Source organism: Protomyctophum parallelum, assembly GCF_964188405.1.
Source record: "Protomyctophum parallelum genome assembly, chromosome: 6".
NCBI lineage: Eukaryota > Metazoa > Chordata > Actinopteri > Myctophiformes > Myctophidae > Protomyctophum > Protomyctophum parallelum.
Window position 1 is genome coordinate 18,990,737 of NC_139701.1, and position 24,703 is coordinate 19,015,439.

Sequence of the window (24,703 nt, forward strand, 5' to 3'; positions counted from 1 at the left end):
TACAATAGCCTAATACAAAGAGGCAATTTGTTAAAAATGTCAAACTCACCCGTGTCCACACTTTATAGTCCGAAAAAGAAAACTTGTGACTGTCACTCCTTCCCACCTCCAGTGCACCAACAGTATATCGACTTTCGACTCCGATCAAAGTCTGGAGTGTGTATGACCATCTACTATTCTACTCACTCATGCACATACACTAAGATGACATAAAATCTTATGGACACTCCTTCAATCATTCACACAAGTAGTTAATGTCTTACTGTCAATAGTTCTCCACATGCCTTACAGATAACCAGGGATTGTGACGAAGGGAGCCAAGCCCTGAGTTTTTATTATAGGCCTATGATAAAACTGCCATGTAAAAATGTATGGCTAAATAAATGTCATAATAAATTTGATAAAATCGGAGATTCAAACAGACATTCAAACATATATACCTCTTTATTCACACAAACAATGCAATGTCATGATATGGGTATTTAAATAAGGCCCACTGACATTTTACCTTTTTGAGAAAATGTCCATTCAGTTGATGAAACAAACTTTGATTTTCCTTCGTAACTGGAGAATGATTACTTCATTTCTTTATGGACGTTGGCAGCAAGATTTTAACTTAAGTACTGCATGTTATAGATAGAAGACAAAACACTCCAAGACTAAATATAAATCAAGAATCAAACTTCTAGCACTGAAACAGAGCTATGCTATATTGCACAAAATGTATACCACTCAATATTGGTTTCAAACCAAGTTAAATATATGAGGCAAACAAACACCTTCATGAACATTAGGGTTTAAAAGGAGATTTGCATTTATATCTGTAGTGTAACTTAGTGCAAGCAACCTCCAGTTTCTTTGACAAACAATGCAATAATAGTACAATAAAAAGTGAAACAAAATTTGAATATTATTACAGTTGTATGTATCCCTCATAAATCCATTAGCACATCCATGAGGGGCATAGTTCTAGACAGAACCGAAGATCTCCTCTTGATCCACCTTTAGTAATAGCGGACGGCTTAAACTGTTTCCTATCGATTACAATTAATCCTAGACTCATAATCCTGTGCAATTCGGTGACTATAAAGAACAATCACCATAGTGACCCACACCATTACAAGTACCTGACTTCTATAATGGGGAGAAGAAATAGGCATTGCACAGCTGCAAGAAATAATGAATTGCAAATAAAGATTGACACAATTTCCCCTCGAAGGCTGGCGTATTAATAATACTGTAAGGTAAAAAACAACAACACTTGTGCTGCCATTAATTTCTAATGGGCAGTGTTAAAGCACAGTAAAATAAGAGATATAGGAGAATCATATTCCGCTATGGTACTGTACCTCAAACACTGTGCACGGTTTACGGTATACAAATATGTTCTATATAGATCTTTGGCCATGTTGAAATGATTCATATACAATCCCTTTTTGACAAACAAATGGCATACAAAGAAAGTAAAAAAACAGACATTGTGCAGTTTAGAGATGTGAGCAGCGACTAAATTCACTGATGTTAAAACAATGGTTTTTTTTAACTGACTAAATGACCAGTCTAAAAATTAAGGGAAAACAGCCAAAATTAGGCACGATTTGTTCCATAAGGCCAGACAACATATAGGAAAATTTATTGTGACATATAAAAGCCATTTGGAAATGCTTTATAATAATACAATGTATTTTAAATGCTGCAGAAAAGTAGTTCAGTTTGCAACCATGCTGGTTATCTTGCACAAAATGTTGTATGTTGATTCAGCAAAATTGTTCCTAATTGTTTTCCAGCAGTACTGCCTTTTTCCAACAATTAGGAAATTCTTTCTCAAATGAAAATTAAAAGGAAGATTAAAAGAACATAATAGTTAAATTCTCTCCATGAAAAGTATGCTCCAGTGAACATTCTGATGGCCATCATCCATGCTGGTGATTCTTTGTTTGGGGAAGGGAGTTTTTTCTTATGTACAGTTTTATGAGGTTGAAGGACTCAAAAATGGCTTTAACCATGCCTAAGAAGAGCAGCATTAGGTACTCTTCTTGTTATTGGAGACATCGGAGAGGGTGTCTCCAATATATATATATTTCTAACTTGGTTATGTTGTATTGTCATTTATACAGACCTATGGGAGTCTGAAATAAAGATTGATTGATTAATTGATTGATAAATGTACCCGTGAGGCAGCCACTGCCTTAAAGAAAAGGCAGTACAGTACGATAGTACGAGTAAGATACCTTGAGGAAGCTGACAGAGAGCCGTGACTGCAGTGCTGTGTCAAACAATGTCTTTTCCTAGAATAAAAGTAACACAATATTATGATAATATAATAAATAAAGGTTTAAACGACTAGTGTTTAGTAAACAATTAGTAGTGGCAGCACCGTTTAATAGACTAGTTGACTAGTAGCTGCGCACATCCCTAGTGCCGTATTAGAGAGGTGTGGCGAGGGGAGTCCCAGGGTAGTTCAGCACTTCAGTGACGGCTCGTTTCACTAAATATCCGACCTACAAGCTCGAGAATAAATCAGGCTTTTAGTGAAGATTTCCGCAGGGGTTGTCCGACGTCAGGCAGCCCATGTTGTGATGCTTCACCTTCACACGGAACAGAGTCCCATCAGCACACATGCACAGCTTGTACCTCTCCTTGCCATCGTCGGGGGCATACCTGTCGCCAGACGAGTGCGGGATTCGAGTGGTGTTGATCATGATGGAGCCGTTCAGGACAATACTGTTCTCCTGCAGGGAGAAAACTCTGCTTTAAAGGTGATGTGACTTTGTGTTAAATAGATATGGTTGAAATTGGGTGAAGTGCTCCTTTAATAACAGAGAGACAAAGATCATAATAGTACAGTACATCAAGTCAGATTGTGAAGTATTTGTCCACTTACTGCCCTAAATTCCAGGTTTCCCCCCATTCTGAACTCCACATCCTTGCCCATGATGTTGACCCCCTCGTTGCCACGGATAATGGCGCTGCCGTCCCCTTTGATGAGAAGATCACTGGTGAGATTACTTGTGATCTGAAAACAGACAAAAGCTGCGTCAGAGATTTACCCACTGCTAAACATCAAATATGTGAGTAGAACTTTAGCCCTATTTGCACGAGCATAGAGTTAAAGTTACAGCTTCCCAAACAACATCAGAGATCTGATTTCACTGGACGTCTGAGAGATCTAAGCTGAATCTAAAGGCCTATTCATAGTCCAGTTATCGGTGAAGAGGTGACCACCTCTTGGTGGTAAAAACAGAGACATGTGTTGTGTGAGCGGTGAGAACTGCGGCGTGACGCTGGCAGTTTTCGGTAGTCACCTCCTCACCGAAAACTGGACTATGACTTAAGTCTTTTTCTTTTGTTGGTTTACCTGTACCTCTCCTGTGTTTGACTCTTACAGTTGTTGCTGCTAGTGCTACACCTGAATTCCCCTCAATCAATAAAGGTTTTATATATGCATGTTCTTATTTCATGGAAACATTTGGCTGGGATTAGAATCTCTGTAGTTTATTTTCAATATTATGGAAGTGGGACTGGCTAATCCAAATGCTCTAGGTGTTCAATAGCAGTCAAACATATTTGCCACAAGAAACATCTGTTAAATCAAACATCTTTCAATTAGGATGGTAATAGAATTGATCAGAGTTGCCCTGCATTTGATTTGGTTCAACAGAGTTGGTGCGAGAAAATGGCTGATCCGGTTGGGATCAATGCCATCATCTGTGATACATGAAATGACAGGACCTACCTTTTACTAATGCTATCATAATTGTTTAAGTACTCATACATTTATTATTAGTTATTACTGTGGTATATATACCCTTTCTGTGGAGGCCTTCTGTACACTGAGTGTTTTGACTCCTTTGGGCAGGTGGAACTCATGGTTTTCAAAGTCTGTGCTGAAATATGTTTTCTGGGTGCGAGGGTCTGTGAAAGATATGCCAACATCACTGACGATGGAAGTCTTGTCTTTCTCCACACTCAGCTTAGTGGTACCCTGCTGGAACACCACCTGGGATGACACATACATGAACAAATAGAAGGTTAACAGACATTACTCTGTATTCCAGTTATTATCATTGCTATATAGAGTGTTTGTTCAGTGACAGTGATACCCATCTCTTCAGCTCTTTAGAAAACAGAACATATGTTTGTTTGATCCATTCAGGATACAGTTACATACAGTAAAAGTAAAATTGTAAGTGATGAAACAACAAAATTGGACAAAATTGGATTGAACTGGAACACTATAAAACATGGTTCAAAGATGTTGGTTCGGGTATGGTAGGGTTCGGGCAAAAGTTGAGGACTCTATTTTCGCCACACAACAAACACCATCGTACGATGAAGTGTAGATCAGTCTTGAGACTAGCGGTATGATGGCATTGGTTTCTCACCGGGTGGTTGTTGCCAGTGATGATCAGGTCCTGGTCCTTGCGACCCCCTACGGCGCTCTTATGCAGCGGGTGGACGATGCCCATGTCTGCCTTCTGCTTGAAACGCAGCAGTCCGCTCTCAAGGAACTCCATGCTGTCACAGCCGCTGGGACCGATCCGGATCACCGTCCATATCACTAAAGTGATCTGTGAGTCCAATTCACAACTTTTAAAGTTACAATCTGTAGGCATTAACTGGGAAAGTCATTTTTTATTTGAGCTAAAAAGCATTATTTTATACTTTGTTATTCAAAAATAGCAGCTATACAAGCTCAATAGCTCACGTTATTCAAAGCAGCAACATTTCAGTCACCTTCTTCAGATATGCCTGAAGAAGGTCATCAGTGACCGAATCGTTGCTTCTTTGAAAAATAAACCAATGCTCCTGGAGCTGCTCCTGTACCGTACAGTTCGGCAGTGTGCGGGCATATCCTTTTTTATTGTTAACAGGTGACATTTAACAGGCGCCATGTACTCACTATGAGGTTGATTAGAGCGAGCAGGAACAGCAGGACGATGACACACACGGCGATGTTCCCCTTGCGTCCCCTCAGGCCTGTCTTGTGGAGACGCTCCTCTTCTATGGGCACATAACCTGCTTTGAAGTTACTGTTATGCTCCTTGTTGACGGTGCGTCGCTCTATGGCCTTCTCTCTCATGGACCTCTTCATTGGCCCATTTGAGCTCTCCTGCAATGCAAATATTACAGATCAAATGTCTGAAAATACACATTCTTGTCCCTTGAAGACTGCTATTTGGTTTATTCTCATTTCTTACGTGGACCGGCACCACTACAAGGACTTTGGCACGCGTAGCATTCTCATGCACAGTGAAAATACACATTAACATAAGTCCAACATTTTAGTATTAGCAAAGATATTGTATAAACAAACAAATGTATAATTAACTAGAACTGCACTCTGTCGAGTGCATACTTGCTTGTTGCAAGCAGAGCGCGCAAGTACTTTCGACCGCTACAAACTGTCAAATCTGTTTCTCTGTGAAGGAACGTTTGAAATGTTGAATTATTACGTTTAACCATTTACTACCTACCTACTTTATGCATGTGGTGCCAGATTACATACATGTATATTGTATACATGTATGTAGTACTTGCGCAAGTAATTATGACTGGAGCGCTGCCTGTGTTGTGGTCAGAGGTGATGTAATGGTTATGTAAAACAAACGGTGCCAACAAACATTAAATGCCATTAACAATAAAGAGACAATATGACGTAATGAGGGACAATATGAAGTACATTTTCCCTTTATTGTCAATGGCGTTTTTAAAACAAACATTGAACTAAAAACAAACATTAAACCTGTATATAGGAGGGTCGGGACTGGCGCCCCTCAAAAACCTGTGGAGTACTTCCAAGATAGTCTAAAATCACTCAACAGTCGATAGACATTGAAGATACAGTATACAGTAGGCCTACATATCCGTATGATAAGGATATACTGTATCATGACTACAAGATCATAAAAATACCTATTATGATCTTGACTTGTCTATAACCTCATGATTGGTACAATCAGCAAAAAAAATCGTGTAAGGGTTGCACCAGCTTGTAATGCGCACTTTGCTGCGCTGCTTGTGTGCAGAGGTATGCGCGTCTACATGTCTGTGTGTGACCATCCCATCATGACTAAAAATACATTTCTGTCATGCTATGGTAGTGGGAGCTAAATGGGTTTATGGCAGACCTATATTTAACGCAAACAAAGACGGCGTCGTATTGTTGTATTTCCTTTTAAATTAATGTATGCTCATAAATGGTTATTATGATGATCAACAGTCAACAGCAATGATCTTAATCTGAAGAGAGCGTAGGCCAGAATACCGTTATTTGCCATGCCATAATAATACATACACATACGTATGGCTTACTTTATTACGTTTACTAAGTTCTTTAACTAGATAATACACTATGTTGTTTTACGAACAAGACAACGTTGTATGAGAGCAGCTTCTAATAATAATGTAATAACAAAAATCAGACCTGTTCAGACGCCATGTTGACAGACCCTCCGTCTCTGCTTTAACGACGTAGCCTACTACAGTACTCTTGATCCCATCAGCCGGAGGGACTGTTCCGCTGTGATTGGCTAATCGGTTGTAAGGCAACTGGTAAACAGCAAGAATGCGTGCGTTCCAAAATGCGCACCGGGAGCGCACTCGCCTATTAGTTTGCATTGCACAGTGCGCTCAGTGCGCTATTTTTTGTTGCACGTTGCGGCGCTGCATGGTGTTGTGCGCTTGCATATGTGCTGTTTTCACAATGTTTGCAACTTTGGTTTGTGAAATGTTCAATCAAAATGTCAATTTTCTTTCATTTTAATTGTACTTATTTTTGGACCAGGCTTACCATACTTATTTACGCGAGCATATATAGCCTACTTTGTCCACCAATAATTGGCAATGATAAATTCGAGGAGACATTGTCCACCAATGTGGCCTAATAATAATCGTGGACAACTGGACACAGCAGCTGTTGACAGCTAGTTGCGTTTGTTTGTGTAAAAATAGTCTTAATTCTGTGGGAGATAATGTGCATATTTGGTCAGTATAGGCTACAACTCAAATATCAAGCTCAGTTCAGCGGTTGCTTGGTAACCAAAGAGGCAATCGCAATGCGAACGTCCCTCTGGACTATGGGACTACAGTTAGGCAGTGGGATAAACCACTTTACTGTAGTGCCGTTATGTGTTGGCGAGCTGCGTGAATCAGTCAGTACTCATTATGCCAACATGTTGTTAAAAGCACACAGTAGAATTAGAAGATATAGTCTACATGTTAAGCTTGTATTTCTTTCGACTGCGAGCTAACTAAAAAACGATGTTTTTCTGTGTATGTCTGTCGAGTGACTATGATGGTCTGTTCCAGTCAGATTCAACTATCCAATGGAAAGCAGCAGAAGCATCCCAAAATAGGATACGGTTCATGTCCGTTCATATGTTCCATAGTTAAACTCACAGGCGGGGTCCTATTCTGTTTCATGGTTCACTTCTTGTAATGCCTGGTATGTAGGTATTAGGTTGCTTTAATGTAAACCAACTATTAGTCTATTTGAATTGCAACTAATAAAGGGATACATTTCAGTCAATCTGATCAACATGTAAAGCAATTCAGCTGCTCAAATGTGTTACCCATGTTACCCATTTTCTGCATACAAGGTTTTTACGCGCGCGCGCACGCACACACACACTTTGGTGTTTGTTTACTATCGGAAACAACAAGTAAACGCGATCTTGGCGCAATAGCGCCACGTGGTGTCGTTTGACAGCTTGACACAGTGTGCATTACAATGGTCCTCTTCTTTACATAGTCCAGGAGAAGAGTGCACCCTGACCAGACAACAAGACAAGCTGGACAGAAATACATTAGTTTGTTTTGATCTCAAAGTAACGTGACTCCTCGGTTGTCACTCGGTTCATCAACGTCGTTGCCACTGCTGATGGGGCGTGTTGAAATCGAAGGTGGAGGAATCGAGCAGCAGCTTGGAATTTTTTACAACTGTCAATAAAAACGGGTGCGCGCGCCCGCCCATCAGCACTGTCGGTGGTGCGGATTAAAAACCCACCCACCACGGTTGTCTGGGAGCATTTCTCTTTTCTTTTTTCTAAAGCACTGACAGATTAAAGGGACATGGCCGACACTTTGAGGAGACTGGTGAATACATCTTCCTTCAGCGTTTTGCAGGACAAGGTTGAGAGCTGGTACAAAGATTATCATGTAAGTCTGTCTCATTAATAAACCATCATTGACCTAAATCTGACCACACCACTTTTACTGGTGTATTTTTACAAGACTGTGGGCTATATTCTCTGCATGAGACATTTTCACTGCAATTTAAGGATTCGAGTTTGGTTCTGCAGACATTTCTCCCAATTGTTCATTTCAGTCTGCTTTAAAAAATGTGAGGGGGGGAATGTTATGCATGCAATTCTTCAGAATCATTAGACACATTATTCGGGAGTCTATATGCATGTGATGTGAGTAATGCATTGCAACACAACGATATAAACAATTAAACAAATTAAATCAAGTGTAACGTTTTCAGTAAAGGAATGTATGCTTGTTTTAATGACGTTGATTTCTGGACAAAGTTTGGTTGCTATGGAAGCCCGTTGCTATGGTTACCGTGAGACCATTTCTCCCGTCTAGACTACTGCCTCTACTGGACAGTGGTGGTGTAGCATGAGTATTCTTTAGGGCAGACTACTCAAACTTTTTCATGCCCATTACCAAGGACCCCAAATTTGTATATGGCTATGGACCTCCATAAAATATTTTGTGCCAGGGACCCCCATAAGAGAACGTAGAGAAGATAGGCTATGCTTTCAAAATTATTCCAAATGTTTCAATAGGCTATTATTCTTTCTTTTCCTGGGTGTCAGGTCACAGATTCATAGAAAAAATAAAAATAAAATATCATAATTTAGTATCAGTGACTGAGGTAAACAAACATACTGTATGCATCACAAAGATCGTGGGCAGACATAATGAAAAGACTAATGTTATTGTGCAAAACATGCCCCTTCAAGACAAAAGAAAAAACAAAAACTTTTTCTCCCCTTCAAGTCCCAATTTAGTATAGCCAATTCCCAATTCCCCAACCTCTCTACAAGTACTCCATGTCTCCATCTCTGTTAACCCCCACAATCAGTCCAATAGGCTATTATTCAATATTTTACAAATGTTTCAAAACTAGCTGAAGTATAAATTTGGTTTAGTGGTAAAACGTATGGATTTTGCTGGAGACAAACTGGAACCCCTTCAGAACACACACAAGATGGAGAGTGGAGAGACACAAGAATAACTGCATGGCTCAAGATAGGCCTACATGTATAGGCTATAATTAGTTCATAACTATTCTCACATTTATAGCTGTCTGAATTCAAATGTTAACATTGCATGGCAATAAACATGACATTAACCCGTTCAAGACAACTAAACCCTCAGAAATGTTCTTTGACCAAACTTTTCTTCTTCAGATCTCAAAGTTTTCCGGCCCCACTACTCTGTGGTTTATCAATTTCTAACATGGTTTAGACTTAAAAGAGTCTCTTTGACAAACTACCACTAAAACTTTTTGTGGTTCGGCAGTGGCTCAGGAGGTAGAGCGGTAGAAGTGTCCTTGAGCAAGACATTGACCCCTTAGAGGCAGCTCCCGATGAGCAGGTGTATGATGGGTTAATGTGAAGTACATTGTAATGTACAGTACACTATATATAAATGCAGTCCATTTTTAATAGCTAAAATAGAACCCCTGGCCGCCTCACTTCCTGTACTTTTATAGCTGTTCCTGGTACCTCACTTCCTGGAACTATTATTATAAATGCTTTTTCCCAAAGGCAGGTATGAGCAAAGCTTGTCAACAGAAAATAAATGACCATATTCAACTACCGTACACTACATTTCGGGATTAAATATTGAACCATATTTCTTTAACAAATATATTCCCTTATTATCACCCTGTATATTTACCCAAATATGTTTCATTTTCTCACAACAGGACATGAAATACATTTATTCACACATCTGTGTCAGTGTCTGTCAGACTGTCATTTTAGATTTTAGCATCGTCTATAAAAAAATAGTACAAGCTCACAGCACGTCACTTCGTGCCATGCCGCAAGCTTGTAAATCTGAACATTTTTGAAAAATCCTTAGTGTTCGAAAAAGGTTGAAAAATGTAGAATTACGAAATAGTTTGAGAAATACTGATTTAAAGGCATCAACCAACTTAACCCTGGTATCACAATTTTAAGAATGTCATTAATATAGGGCAAAATAAAATACAAATTTTCTTCCGAAACAGCAAGCTCACACAACGTATTTCACTGCAATGTGTTGCGATCTTTTCAAAAATAATTTAGAAAATGTTTGTGGTTAAAAGTTTCTTTATTCTATTCACTCACCCACATTCACCCTCTTCAGGTGTTTTCCTGTGACCAGAATCTGAGCAGATGTTGTGAGCTGATCGAACTCACTGCCAAGATCCAGGGCCAACTCTTTACCATTCTGAATCACACTGCTACTGAAGGTACAGGTCTTGGCTGACACATCACTGGGTGCTCTGCAAAGAATTGATTGATTGAAATTTCTATTTCACAGTATGCAGAATGGGTACATTTCAAATGAAAGCACAAGTCAATAGAAAAACTGTTACGTTGTGGACGATCCATGATTAAGCATTACACTCGTTTACAACAGTGTCCACCATTTTCAATTCATTAGAAGAATGAGCTCCTTTACACATTACTCACGTGAACTCTCCTTTGTGGTCCAGGTGGTCACTATGCTGGCGTGGACACCCTCAAAAGCCGCTTGCTGCCATGGCTGGGGACCTGCTTCTCCATGGCAAGCCCCTCAGTGACTAATGACACCAGTCTGAGTCTCATCCAGGTGACCTGCTCTGTCTGAATTCATGTTCTTCTCGTTGGAAACCGATTTTAGTCTTGAACATGGTTAAGTCCTGGAAAGAAACGTATCTAAACTGTACATCATATCTTCTGATTAAAGGCAAAAGCGGGGATGGGTAAACACAAAAAAAACGACCAGGTGATCAGTTTGGGCTATTGAAAACAACAATTACCCAGTATTAACCATTATTTAATGTGCAAAGAACTTTTCTCCTCAGATAGTCAGAGGATATTAATCATATTAAATGATTGATTCTTTGTTATATTTTATTTTAAAATGGTTGACATAATGCTGACATAATTCTAATTAGCAGCCTAACATAAAATCAATTGTGGGTTTCACTGTCTGGCACTGGGTGATCATGCCTGCCTTGGAAACAGGCTAAATGTTGAAGTGCCCAAAAAGTTTGAGGCACCCTTGGTTTATATAGCATCTCTGATGTTGAACACAGAGTCAATTTAATTATGAAATGATGAGCCAAATTAATTTCAATTAGGTTCAGTTAAATGTAATCCTGTTCAATAAAATGTTATCCAACTGCTATTCTCTTCTCTTGACAACATGGTGTTATTGTGATTTTGCAGGACTCAGTGCAGAAGGACAGGAAGATCAGGGAGCTGAATCAGTCTCACGACAGTGACATCCAGATGATGGAGACCCAGCTCTGCTCCACCCGTCTGCAGCTAGACTCTGTCAAAGCAGAGTGAGTCATAATAATAATAATAATATAGAGCACTTTGTAGAATTAGCCTCAGGTCAGTTAGAGGTGGAAAAGAATATGTCACCCGATTAATTTATTTTGTCCTACCAGGCTATCAGACACTCATCTGGAACTGGATGACACAAAGAATAAGTCAGCAACCACTCTGCTGGCCACAGAAGATGAGATACTGCAACTGAGAGCAGAGTGAGAGATAGCCTACATACATACACAATACACACTCCCATTGACATGCATTTAATGCTCTATTTCATAATGTATCTGTGTGTGTGTGTGTGTGTGTGCATCAGCTTGCGTGCTGCACATGAGCAGGTGGAGATTTATAAGAGGAAGTTGGACGCGCTGGATGACTATGAGCGTCAGATTCGCCTGCTCAGAGATGAAGTGTCTTACCTGACCACAGAGAAGGCTTTACTGCAGCAGAGGTGAGCGCACACACGTGGTTTTGTTTATATTGCTCTTAGGGCTGCAACAACAACTCGCATAGCGGGGTGATCTAGTACAATATAAAAATAAATAATCTACTGTATAAGAAGATAATCAATAGTGCAGCCTGACTCGTTTTCTCTCAGGTTGGTGAGGAGTCGCTCTCCCAGCCCCTTGCCCAGACGCAGTCGTCCCTCCAGCCCACTGAGGGGTCAGTCCCCCACCAGGGCCCAGCTCACCAACTCGTCACGACACGCCCGCCTGGTGTCGCGCTTCAGCGACCTGTACGCAGTGGAGCGCCTGGAGGCCCAGAGCCTGCTGAGACGCTACATCGATGACCTGGAGATGGTCCAGAGGATCATTTTCATCGCTGTCATGGTGAGAAACACTGGGAACCGCTCTATACTGTACGACTATATTGGGCACTGTTTCCTAACAGTATGGGTCGGACTCGGGAGTGGGACCCATGTTTGGGTCACGGACCATTTTATATGGTTCGCAAGTAGTAAATATCATCTTTTTTGTTTCCTACATAAAAGATGATACACCCCAGGGCCTATATACAGTATATATATATATATATATATATATATATAGGCATATATCATGGTTCAGAGCCATTTATCTCGCTGGACAAATAGAAAACCAGCAGTAGGTCTGATTGTAGTTTAAGCTCTTTTGTTTGCATTTCACAGGAATCCTTCCAGGTCGGCAAGCTAGCTTACCGTCAGTTCAAGCTGCGCGTGAGGAAGACGTTGTCGCCCTCTCACCTGGGTCCTGAGAGCCTGGAGGAAGCAGCGGTGGACTACATTGTCCGAAACCTGGACCTCTATGATGTTCAGTCCAGCGTCAATGTAGGAAACCTTTCTTTTCTGCCATGTCTGCTGCATGACATCACAAAAAACAAGAAGGGGGTAATGTAAGATTAGAGAGGGTCCCAAATCTCTTAAACCTGAATAGTCGAACTACTAGTTCTTAACACCGAGATGTTCACAATATGTTCACCTATTATGACACGGCCAGATTAGGAGTCCAGTTTGGTTTTTGGGTCATAGGCATATTTCCTAATGCACAGGATGTGATCAACGCCATGAACGTGAACCCGCGCATCTCCTTCCCTCCGGAGGTGGACTTCGTCCTCATCAGCACTGTGATCAGAGAGACCTGCAGGGCGGCGTTCGCCATGCAGACACTGGAGCCAGCTCTGGACCTGGCCTTCGCCAGCGATGGAGAACTGTACAGCGACATTAAGTCAGTGACTCTGTGGCATGTTCTGAACACACACATTGATTAGCTAGGGCCACCACCAAACATTCAGCACCACAGACAGTGGGCTGAACGATAGACACAATATCCTGAATACCGAATACCCAGATATCAATAACCTGACCATATTTTGGAGATGATTGGTGGTCCTTTCAGAAGACATTTACACTCCAGAATGTTTTGAGAAATGATTTGGTAATGTGGATGTGATGATCACTCACCTGGAGATGTTCAGCAAATCGAATCGCCCTAACAGCTTTAGCTGTTCATTTACTGTCTCCACCACTAGATGTCTCCCTCAACACATGTACAGTATTGCATTCTCGCAACACACATTGAGTACCTAGATCTACAGTTCTCTCCTCTCCTCTCCATCCTGTATTTGTTCTGTGCTCCAGGTATCGGCGTAGCTACGATTCAGAGTTCTCCGCTCCTCTTGTGGCGTACCATGTGTGGCCTGTCCTCATGGAAGAGGATGTGGTGATCGTGAAGGGAGAGGCTTTGACCCGAAGAGGCGCTCTGGTACAAACACAAACACTCGTGTTATTTATTACGGCTGTCTTATAATGATGAGGATAATAATAATAATTGATTAATCGATCAGTTTAGTCTCAGTCAACCAAAACGCGATAATAAATTCCTATATTAGTTGATTAGTCGAAGAGAACACTAGTCATTTTTTAGACTAACCCATTTTGGGCAGGAACCCCTTTTGGTATTAGCATTATTTTATACTTTAATACTTTAGCTATTGAAAAATAGCAGATCTTCAAGCTCATAGCGCACGCCACAAGCTTGTAGGTCTGCTATTTTTGAAAAATCGAAAAGCCACTGAAATAGAAACATAGCTTTTTCAGAAAACTGCAGATGTTCAGTAAAAGGATGAATGTGTGTGTTCTTCCAGTGGAGAAGCAGAAGTCGGAGCAGGAGTGCCAGCCCTGTGCGTTCTCGCTCTGCCAGCCCCACTCGCCACCTGGTACGTTTCCATAACTGTTCTTGGTGTGAACAAACCTCACATTTACGGTAACACTCATGTAATGTAGATTTAAGATCATATGCCTCTTTCAAACTACATGCAACCACACCCGCTGGTCTTTAGGGTAAGTAGTGCAATACCCCGACTTGCTTTTCACCCAAATTCCATATTCTTTAATAATAAATGACGTGGGGTAATAACCCTCTCTCTTTCTTTGCTCTCCTGTCTTGCTTGGATGTTTCCAGGCGTTTAGCAGCCCCAAAATATCTTCACCCGGCCGACTCTCAGCCAGCTGGTTGTAAACTACGAGCTCTTCAACCGGGGCACCGAAAGACAACAGCCTACATACTCATCTATTTCTTATTGACTTGCAGCTTTAATCTGAAGGCTCCTTGTGTTTTGTTGTCTGTTGGTCAAAACTTGAAGTGAAGGAGTTTGTAGCAAGGTCCCATCGACAGAGTTTACATTATAAGACGGATTTGGTGCTTCAGGGCAGTAGCCAGGTGACAATACATTGATTGCTACACAAGGTTGCTTTTGGGGATGCTGTCTGGCAGCTAAGTAAACTTAAACAGTTATTTTACTGTAGTTTACTGTATTTAGATTTCATCCATGAGTTTTTGGGACTCCCTAAAAACCAGGTGTTTCGTCCCGGGCCTGCCTGTGTTGCCTGACATCTCGCATTGGATCTCGGCTTGTCAAGCTGAGCTTACTATGTTGAAGGTCAATGAGGTTTCGAAACCGAAAGTTTCACATCAATATTCAAGTAGGCTACTATTTGCAATCTCAACCTAGATTATAACCGATAGGGCTGAAACAGATTATTCCAGCCCTATCGATTTGATAGTGTTAGTGATAGTGATAGCTGCACAATATTTCACAAATTGAAGAAATATCAATTGTGGGGAAAATCACACCTGCACAGTTGCACTTTCTTGGTCAAGATTCACTGTAGTGTAGCTGGTTATTTTCAGATATGTCTCATCTATTCCATATACTGTAGTTATTTTTCTCTACACTTCACGTGTGTGTGTGTGTGTGATTTCCGTCAGGTGGAAATAAAAGAACGGTGCTAACGAGTGATAAACTCCACCAATACTTGACTTAAGATCTATTCGCACGGGATTAGTATTACCCCGGGACCCCGGTATTACTCCGGGACCCCGGTGTTTGCTGAATTATGGTAGGTAATTTGGCCTGTAATTATTACAGCCCAAATCACCGACATGGTCGATTCGCACGGGATTAAAAAAACAGACGTCCTCCGTGATTATTCCATATTACCTGAGGTAATACTAGTCCTGTGCCAATAGGGCCTTACTGATATTGATCACAGAAGCTCTTCATGGGATCCGTTACTACACTGTGTGTGTTTATTGAGTCTTTGGTGCTGTGTTATGTTTTGAGAATAATTTTGAGAATAGACTGCTCGAGTGCTCAAAAATCTAAAATGTTATTGCTAAAACAAGGATGTTCATGAAATGGTATATTGGACAAGGTGATTATTCTTTTACTTTATAATGTTTCCCCAAAAATAGTGGCGATAAATACCAACATCTACTGATTTTGCAGAATGGGTGCTATCAATGTTATCACAAGTTTGTGTCATTTTAAATGTTTGTTCCTAATGATGTACTTTGTGGTATAACGTCTATGCGTGTAATTTAGGGATGACTTTATACTCAATTTAGTGAAGATAGTTCTGAACTGTATTTTGTGTTATTGAGCGCAGAACATATATTTCTGACTGTGCCTTATATACCTTTTTTTAAGAATAAAAGATTGGACAAGTTCCAGTTCTTGCATTGACATATTTAGAATATTCCTACAACACTGCATAGCATGTTTGGGTCCTGAATTGCATTCTTTGGTCTCTGCTGAATACATCGTTTCTGAAGATTGAATGCAAGGCCCAATTCCCTTTCAAATTAGATTTCCTAACAAACAGCATGTGGTGGACCTGAGATGTCTGTCAGAAGAGGAGGTGTCTGTCAGTTGGGAGAGTTGTGTGCTAATGGACTGCACCGTTTGGCCCCGTGTTAAACAGTAGATGGCACTGTTGGTCCATCGCACAACTCAACCTGAAATGTATTCCCAGAACAAAGTCCCAATCTGCTCTGCTGTGGAGGGTTCTGACCTAAGTGACCTTAGTTAGAAAGTTGGGGATTATTTATTTTTGGTCACAAAGCGACGGCCAAATGGCTGAAATAACAGACACTGAAGGAACCACACTTTTTTATCTTGTGTTCTGTCATAACAAAGTCATCATATTGATGACAGTTAAATAAATCATCTATTATCAAGAAGTTAAATTAAAAAGATATATATAATGTATGGAGGTCTTAACTTGGCCTATACTGGCACGCACATGCATTTGTGTATGTGTGAGTGTGTGCATGATGCTGTATTATGTTTGGAATTGGATTGAGTGTCGCTTGAATGAATGAGCTGGTAACCATCCCTGGAGCCAGGTTGAATTCTCAGTCAATAAGTAGCAGCACTGTCTAATTGTCAGTTCTCCTCAGCAGGCCAGCTAATGACTGTTGCTAACTGTTGGCCCCTGAGCCCTCTCCAATGGACCAAGTGAAGAATCTGCTTGGCGGAGCAGAAACATGCCTCACAACCTCCAGCCAGGCCCCGTGGATGACTGTGTGATTAATTAATGAACAACACATGGGCTAACTCACTGTTTGTTTGTGGATGAGATGGCATCCATCATCTCATTATATGATGGCATCCTGGATATGTTGATTAGAAGAGTAGAGCCTCTTTGTGTTTTGTTGATGAAAGCCTCTTTCGTCTAGCAGTGATTATAATTATTCAGGTGGTTTTCCCTGTTGAGAGAGCGAAGATAGATTTGGGATTAGATGGAGGCTTTGTTCTGCTAGGTCGGAATTCCGACTCGGGAATCACAGATCAGAGCAAACACTGTTATTGGTGTCCGAACGTTGAAGTTGCCGAAACGTTGGTAACCCAAAAAAAAAAGTATTCTTTTGCATCGTGACTACGACTACGATGTAAACATCCTAAGCTGGAACAAATATAATATAATTATTTTGGATATCCCTGTAACACACAATGTAAACCAGTCAATGCAAGGGCCAAGGAGATATATTTCTGTAATATGCTTGAAAAAAAAGAAGTTGAACGCTTAGAAATCCATGTCATGGGAACTTCCACCATGCCTTTGTCACCACATTCCCACACCAGGAGTGTCCCATCTGGTCCCCACTGTGGTTCAGGAAGGTCCCGGGGACCAGATCTTGGTCTAAAACTACGAACTTAATGGGACTGGGCCTGTCGTGGCCCTGTTGTCCCTCTCTGAGCCGGAGCTGGCGGGATGTTTACTGTGGTTGGGACAGACGTGGTTGGGACAGACCCCCATCTGGATAGTTTTTGTGTTGAAAAAAAACAAAACAAAACTATTCAAAAATATTTCAAATACTAATAGGTTAAAAGGAGGCTTTGCTTGGCATCTAGTGGGGACAATAACTGACCACATGAACCCCACCATCAGAAAATGACAAACATTTGTTGTAGCTGATGTACAAGGTCACAAAGTGCTTGTGAACTTGTAGATGAGCCATTTCAAATACATTTGATGTGGAAGGGAAAAAAGGAGGGGGCCAAGTACAGACACCTGAGGTACCCATGATAACGAAGTAGGGTTTAAGGTTAAGGTTAAAAAGCAATCCACTATCATAGAAGTCTCGGTCTCCCCCCTAGCCATGCATTAATATGTTAATGCATGACTTACTCATTGCTTATGGTATAATGGACATATACTATTTTGTGGGATTTTGAGCAATTTGAGATATCTCAATAACTGTATAGCATATATTTAAAAAAAGAACATATCAAAGTAAGAGTGACAAAGCACAAACGTGGTTCGAAAGCTCCTTTAAAAACAAATGAAGAACTGAACCTGCTGCGCTTATCACCAGCATTCCTCATTCAAATAAAAAAGCCTGTGCAAGTTCAGCACTCTCACACACCCCAACAGCTTTAAAGGCTGATTTATACGACGTACGATGGTCACATGCTGAAAATAGCAGATCTTCTTTTATATAAGTATAAGTATAATCTGGCATAAAACTGAAAACTGTGGCTGTTTGCTTAAAGTTGTGGTAAAGTAGTGTTTGGGAACAGGCCAACAGAGGGCAGGGGTAAGGCTGAGTTCATGTTGAAGTACCCTGTGGGGCAGACGGGGACTATCAACGTATAAAGCAAACCAGGAGGGGACCTTAGCCCCCAGGCTGCCCTCACATGTGACAAAGCCATCGGAGCCTGCAAACTCTCCGCCTGCATTAAAACCATCAAAGTATTCCTCAGATCCGCGTTTTCCCTTTTTACGGGCTCCTCAAATCACAGTCTGAAAAGACCTGCTGACTTTAAAGGCTCCATATTTCTCACGAAAAGAAACGGCGGGACACAGACCATGTGTCCAAGCATTCATTACACGGTCGATCCCACAAGCCAACATGAATAAGCACAGGCACTCCCATATGTGCCTGCACATATGGGCCTGTTATGTGTGAATGTGTTAGTGCACACGCACGCGTTATGTATCACACATGTATGAATGTATGCACACACACCACAGCGAGAGACAGACAGATCCTTCCATCAGTTCAATGTTCCATATAGCTGGATAGAGACGTGCTCTGGTAGCAAACGGAGAAACAACAGTTTCCTGTATAAAGGTGACAACAACTCAGCAGCTGCTAACGATTGAGATATTAATCCATGACCCGACTTCACTTGGAAAGCCTCTGTTGTAGTTGGCGCCTTTTCCCCCCATACTGACTCAAGACTGATTTATACTTAAGTTGTGTGATGGTGTTGCATACCGGGAATAGCCCATCTACAAGCCTCACAGTTATGCGCTGTGAGCTTGTAGATCTGCAATTTTCCAGCTGGGTCTGTAGGTCCTTCAGAGCCCCTTTGATTGGCCCAGCGAGGCCTCTGGTTCAGTATCGGGGACATGCTTCCACGCCGCTGGACTGTGTGATGTTTTCTCTTAAACGCTTGGAAAACTTCTTGGACTCGCTCAGCTCCGACTGGCCTTGAGGTTCTTTGGCTCCACCCACCCACCTCCCGCCACCCCCGCACCACCAGAACAGGGGAACGGGGTAATGGGGCTGTATATCACCACATGATGACACAGTTACAGTTGAGCGGAAGACACTGTGCATAAATCAGAGAAAATATGATAACGGACAGTGGGAAGGAGGAGGGATGCACTGGGATGAGAGATACGAAAGTGCAAGAGAGGAGTTACAGCAGAATAGCCTAGCTTGTTATTTTGCAAACAAAACCAGGAAGAATTGTGAATTTGAGTTGTTACACCCATTTATGAATAAATCACTTCCATCCATCTTGCTGCATGGGAAAGCATGGGGTTGTTTGGCGCTGTGGTGATGACTGGTTATGCCAAACGAACAAGGGAAGAGATGTGGCTGTTGAGGATGCTCCATTCTATCCCCGATGGAGCCACTCTCTCGGGGCGGAGTGTGTGTGTGTGTGTGTGTGTGTGTGTGTGTGTGGGGGGGGGGGGGGGTCGAATAGTCGAATGCAGTTGCTGCATTTCAGCTCCCTTCACCTCTAAGAGAGCTAGGCATTTTTGTGGCCCTGGAGGGCCGTTAAACACATCTGGAACAGAGCAGGATGCACAGTGACTGCCGCACAGGAGGCAACAGTTTATGACAGGAGGGACCACGCGGGGAGGAGGAGATAGAGGAAGAGAGAGCAGGAGAAAGACAGAAAACAGCCGACCATGACTTCATTCGTTGTGAATATCACCAAACAAGAATACTGTACAGTACATCACACTGACAACCCCGCCCTCTCCATCCGCTGTGGTGCACTGCCCAAGGGCCCTGCCTTAAGTTGGCACTGCTGAGCATGTGAGGTCATTGCAGGGGCGGGGCCCTGTTGGCCTGCCTGAGAGGGCCCCGATGGGCCCCGGTGGGCCCTATGGAGGAAAGTCCAAACAGGCGGAACAGCACATCACCTCGATTCCAGCAAGGGTCAGGGAGCAAGTGTCTCCGCTCTGCCAGAGAGACAGCATGGCTAAACACTTCCTTCCTCCCTCGCTCTCTGATGCACATCACGTCTCATAGATACTACTCCATCTTTTGGCCAAACCGGTTCCCAATACGCCGATTTGTGGAGGTCATTTCCCCGCTTGTTCTCACATCGATTGCACATCTGGATTCTCACAGGCCAAAGGCCGGTTAGGTGTTTTTAGAGGTCAAATTATTTGACCCCGACCTTTCCTCTGTAGGAAGGTTGTTACTTGCAGAGATCGGTGTATGCCGTTTCTTTTTTGCCACCTTCAACCTGTCATCCCTATATTGTCGTTAGGCAGAAATGTACTACAAGCTCATAACGCATCGCTTAGTCACTTGTTGTCAGCTTGTAGATCGGCCATGTTGGCATCAGCCAACATGCAACAAAAGTGCACTTAAGTGGTTAAGAAACGTCAGATTCTGTGCTGCAGTACGTCATCATCAGTTTTAACGCATCACTGGTTAGTAGCATCTGGGCACACCAGTCGTATATGTCAGTTGCTATGAATGTGAACCGCATACAGAGAGCATTGTGAACAGCAATATTTTCATAATGAAATCAGCGTAGCCAGTTCCCAGCGAGCTGTCTGGAGTGGACCCGGGCCCATTTCTCGCTTACATAAACACTCTCTCGTCAGTGACACTAAAATCACATCACACCCTGGTGTCCGCTCAAGGCGGGCACCAGGGTAAGGGGAATTCGTTCTTGTTGTTCGCACAACACTTCTTAACACATCGTTAAGGCCTCAGAGGCTGTCCCGGTCACTTCTCTTCCCTGAGGGATGGGGGGGTGTGTTCAGCCGAGTGGAAATGGGGTTTTAAACCATTGCCCCTTGGCAAAGGAACAGTGCTTACATATTGCTGGAAGAAAACAATTACAGTTGCTATCCGAGCTTATTTGATTGAATAAATGGGTCAATCGTTACATAATTTGTCAAAGATTATTCAGAAAACAGAGGTTCTCAGCATTATGTCCAGGTCAATGTATCACAAACATCTATACATCTAGCCTATAGATAATGCTAATAAAATCTATTTTCATTTGATATTTTGAAATAAAGTAAAAAACTATTATGAGAACACTTTCATTGACTTCAAGTCATATAATATTTATTATTTTTATGTGATCTTGCCAACCCCATTTCGTCACTGACCCAAATACATGTTTAGCAATTTGTATGTTAGAGTATAATAGAGTATAATAATGCGATATAACCACAGTTATATTGCATTGATACCCCGGTGGCGGGTATCACCTGTATATATGAATCAGACGGTGTGCCACCATCTTTACTGTAGTTCAGAGACATGGTTGCATTTACCTCTCTCCATCAGGAGAGGGAGTCAAGCAGACAACGGACATAACTATAGATTGTAGCTTTAAGTATCTGCACAGCTGCAACGTAAATCTAACGAACAACGACTTAAGCGTGCTCTACTTTGATTTTGCTCTGTCTGTGGGCCTACAGCAAAGAACCGAGCAGTCTGTCCATTTTTCAGTCGGTTCAATTCGGCATATATATAATATATATATATATATATATATATATATAAACCAACATCTGGGGTGATTTGTTTAATGAGAATAGCGGCCATCCATTACATTACAGCGCAGGGCTGGCAGCGTAGGCCTAATGCGTGCATGTGCCGTTTATGCAGGTGTGAGTTTGGCCAGGGTTACGGCACCGCAGGGACTTGTTACACTTAGTATGATTCGATACTCTCACGGAAACAGGCGATCGAGCCCGGCGCCAGGCCCCAGCGTCAGATTGGCCCCAGTCAGTGCTAAACACCCTCCCACCCTACAGAGAATATATATATATATATATATATATATAATATATATATATAGACAGAATGAAAAAAGAGATGTAGAGAACGTGAAAAGAAGGGTAGGGGTGAGAGGGGGCAGATTTATAGAGAGAAAGCACATAAACGGGGAGGGGAGGGGGTCTAACTGTTTGCTATTGGCTGCCTTTGTGGTTCTGAAAGTTGTAGTAACAGTGGGTTCACTGGGGGCTGGGAGGAGGGGGCAAGTGTAACGGTCCATGTCATACTGAATAAATAGAATAACTCTTTCAAAACCTGACCTCCTGAGTCTTTTAGGTTCTATCGAACAGCTGCTAAATCTGTTATACTGACTCAGACATTGTAACCTACTACCATACAGTCTACCTGCCTGGTGCCTACCTCTCGCACACAAACACATTAAATGAAAAGAAATGAAGGGGGGAAAATATAATAAAAATCCAGTAGTTTAACATGCAACATGCAACTAATTTGAGTGATTGGAAAAACAAATGATTCCACAATCCACATGATGAGCCCTGAGAGACTGTGGCTGTGACCTGCCTGCCCAACAAAACATTACATTACTCAATAAGCCACCAGATGGCACTCTAACCCAATATTGTCATCCTTTCAGCTCCTTATCTCCCAGGCCAAAGGCAACTTGAGGGAAGTGGTGCATGCCTGCTAATCTTACAACTGGGCAGATCAGTGCAGATCATTTTTATCCAATAAGTCTCTCATACATACAGTATATTAATATGACAGCATATTGATGACATGAGGTTATCTGGAAGTGCACAAAGTGCAGCTCTCTAGTTGTCTTTGTGACATTTCTCCTTTAAAACTGTAATGTAACTCCACTAAGCATGAATCTGGCAGACTTTGTGTACACAAGAACACAAACCCTATACTTGCGGCAATAGGCTACTGTGACTGGAGCATTCCAGCTCATATCCTTTGCCTGGGGGCGTTCTGGGGGCCCCTGGGGACCCTGGAATCAACACAAAACTGTCTAGGGAACATCAAGGACGAATGTCCTGCCAGTCAGCCTCACCTCTTGCCCTTCAGTCTGTCTCCAGTAGGGACAGGAAGATAAATATTTCTTCTGGGGTGGAGGGATAAAACCTGAGGGAGGTAGCTTCACTGACCCAGTCAAAATGTCATGGTCACTGTTCACGACTATCAATAACTGCTCTGTTGACCAGAGAGAGAGCTGGCCTCATGGTCTTGGGGGCAACCTGAGCAGGAGGCGTGTAGAGGAGGGTACCATCAATTAGGCATCCTCTGGGTGAGGAAGTCAGCTTAGGGAGTGGCCCGAAAGAGGAAACATATCGAGTTTGGCATCAAACGTCAAGTCCCTTTGTATTAATTATTAATAAAGAAAATCACACTTGTGTGAAGTGAGGGGCGCTCTTATCATCATACATCACATTCCGTGCTCAGCCAATCAAATAATCTCAAATATGGTACACATTCCATGCTCAGCCCATCAAATCATCACTATGTGGTACACACAAAGCTGGGCATGGGAGGGGCTAGCGCACCTCAAAAATAATAAAGCTGGGTGAAAAGAATATTATATATATGCGCGAGCATCACTGCTGTTCTAGCCCATACACTGAATTTAGATTTCCCCAGATGGAGATTTACGATCATCTGGCTACGTGAGACTACTCAGACAGTAGGAAAGCTGAGAGGGAGACGCCCACAGTAGTGGAGAGTCTGGAGACACAGGAGACAAGGTCCTGGCAGGATGAGACACAAGAAAGAACATTAGATTGAGACACTGATCAACTTTCACCTAAGATGAAGCCTGACATTTGAGAATGTGGGACACAAGAGAATGTGGGACATTTTGACACACAGTCCTGGCTGTTATAGCTGCAGGCCGAATCTAGTGATGTTTGTTGTATGCCGCAGGCGTGTCTACAAGATGAACGGACTCTACTTTCCCAGCTGCGAAATATCGTGTGTTTGCAGATATGTGACAGCATGGGCCTGTTTTTGTACTTCTGGGGTGTGCTTCTGCTTATTTGTTCAAATATAATGGTATGACTATGCGTCACAATGGGCACTTGATCCTAGTAAGACTATTGGACAGTGGTTATCAAAATGGGGTCCGGCCGTCCGGGAACTCCCAGGGGTCCTCGAAGGGGTTCCCCATGCTAAACAATTGATTGTTAGAAACCAAATGGACCCTTACCGGTCTGTAACTCAGAGTGTACTAAATGTGAAATCTGTTTGTTCCATTTGTTGTACACTCTCAGAGTTATGGGGGTACGTGGCCCTATCGTATACCAAACTGGGGTCCTTGAAATGAAAAAGTTTGAGAATGACCCATATATGACAATGAACAGAACAAAATCACCTGCAGGCCACGGGTCGCATGTTGTCATGTTAGTGGAAATGACTCCAGTAAATCTTTTCCCACCCCAGACATCACTGTGGAATGCTTGATTTAAACATCGGCGTTCTCGCACACTCTTCAGTCACAGCACCACGTAATGGACAACTGTATTCATAATATGCGAGTCTCTCTTCAAAACACCTTAGAAATTTTAACTGCCGCTCATATATTGTGCTGACACCACCTCAGAG

The 24,703-nt window shown here is 42.1% G+C and overlaps 2 protein-coding genes across 2 annotated transcripts; one reads left to right on the forward strand and one right to left on the reverse strand.

Annotated features, from left to right (window-relative positions):
- Window positions 1-425: 425 nt before the first annotated feature.
- sgcb (sarcoglycan, beta (dystrophin-associated glycoprotein)) lies at window positions 426-6,519 on the reverse strand. The gene is made up of 6 exons (XM_083766958.1): window positions 6,428-6,519; window positions 4,904-5,113; window positions 4,386-4,571; window positions 3,809-4,000; window positions 2,885-3,016; window positions 426-2,732 (listed from the first exon to the last, which is right to left on the reverse strand). The coding sequence occupies exons 1-6, from the start codon at window positions 6,440-6,442 to the stop codon at window positions 2,529-2,531; spliced, it is 939 nt and encodes a 312-aa protein (XP_083623084.1). The 5' UTR covers window positions 6,443-6,519; the 3' UTR covers window positions 426-2,528.
- A 1,373-nt stretch (window positions 6,520-7,892) lies between these two features.
- spata18 (spermatogenesis associated 18) lies at window positions 7,893-15,905 on the forward strand. Its single transcript, XM_083766957.1, has 12 exons — window positions 7,893-8,160; window positions 10,369-10,474; window positions 10,721-10,836; window positions 11,439-11,557; window positions 11,666-11,761; window positions 11,866-12,000; window positions 12,148-12,379; window positions 12,697-12,855; window positions 13,077-13,252; window positions 13,666-13,789; window positions 14,172-14,243; window positions 14,489-15,905. The coding sequence occupies exons 1-12, from the start codon at window positions 8,074-8,076 to the stop codon at window positions 14,543-14,545; spliced, it is 1,479 nt and encodes a 492-aa protein (XP_083623083.1). The 5' UTR covers window positions 7,893-8,073; the 3' UTR covers window positions 14,546-15,905.
- Window positions 15,906-24,703: the final 8,798 nt, after the last annotated feature.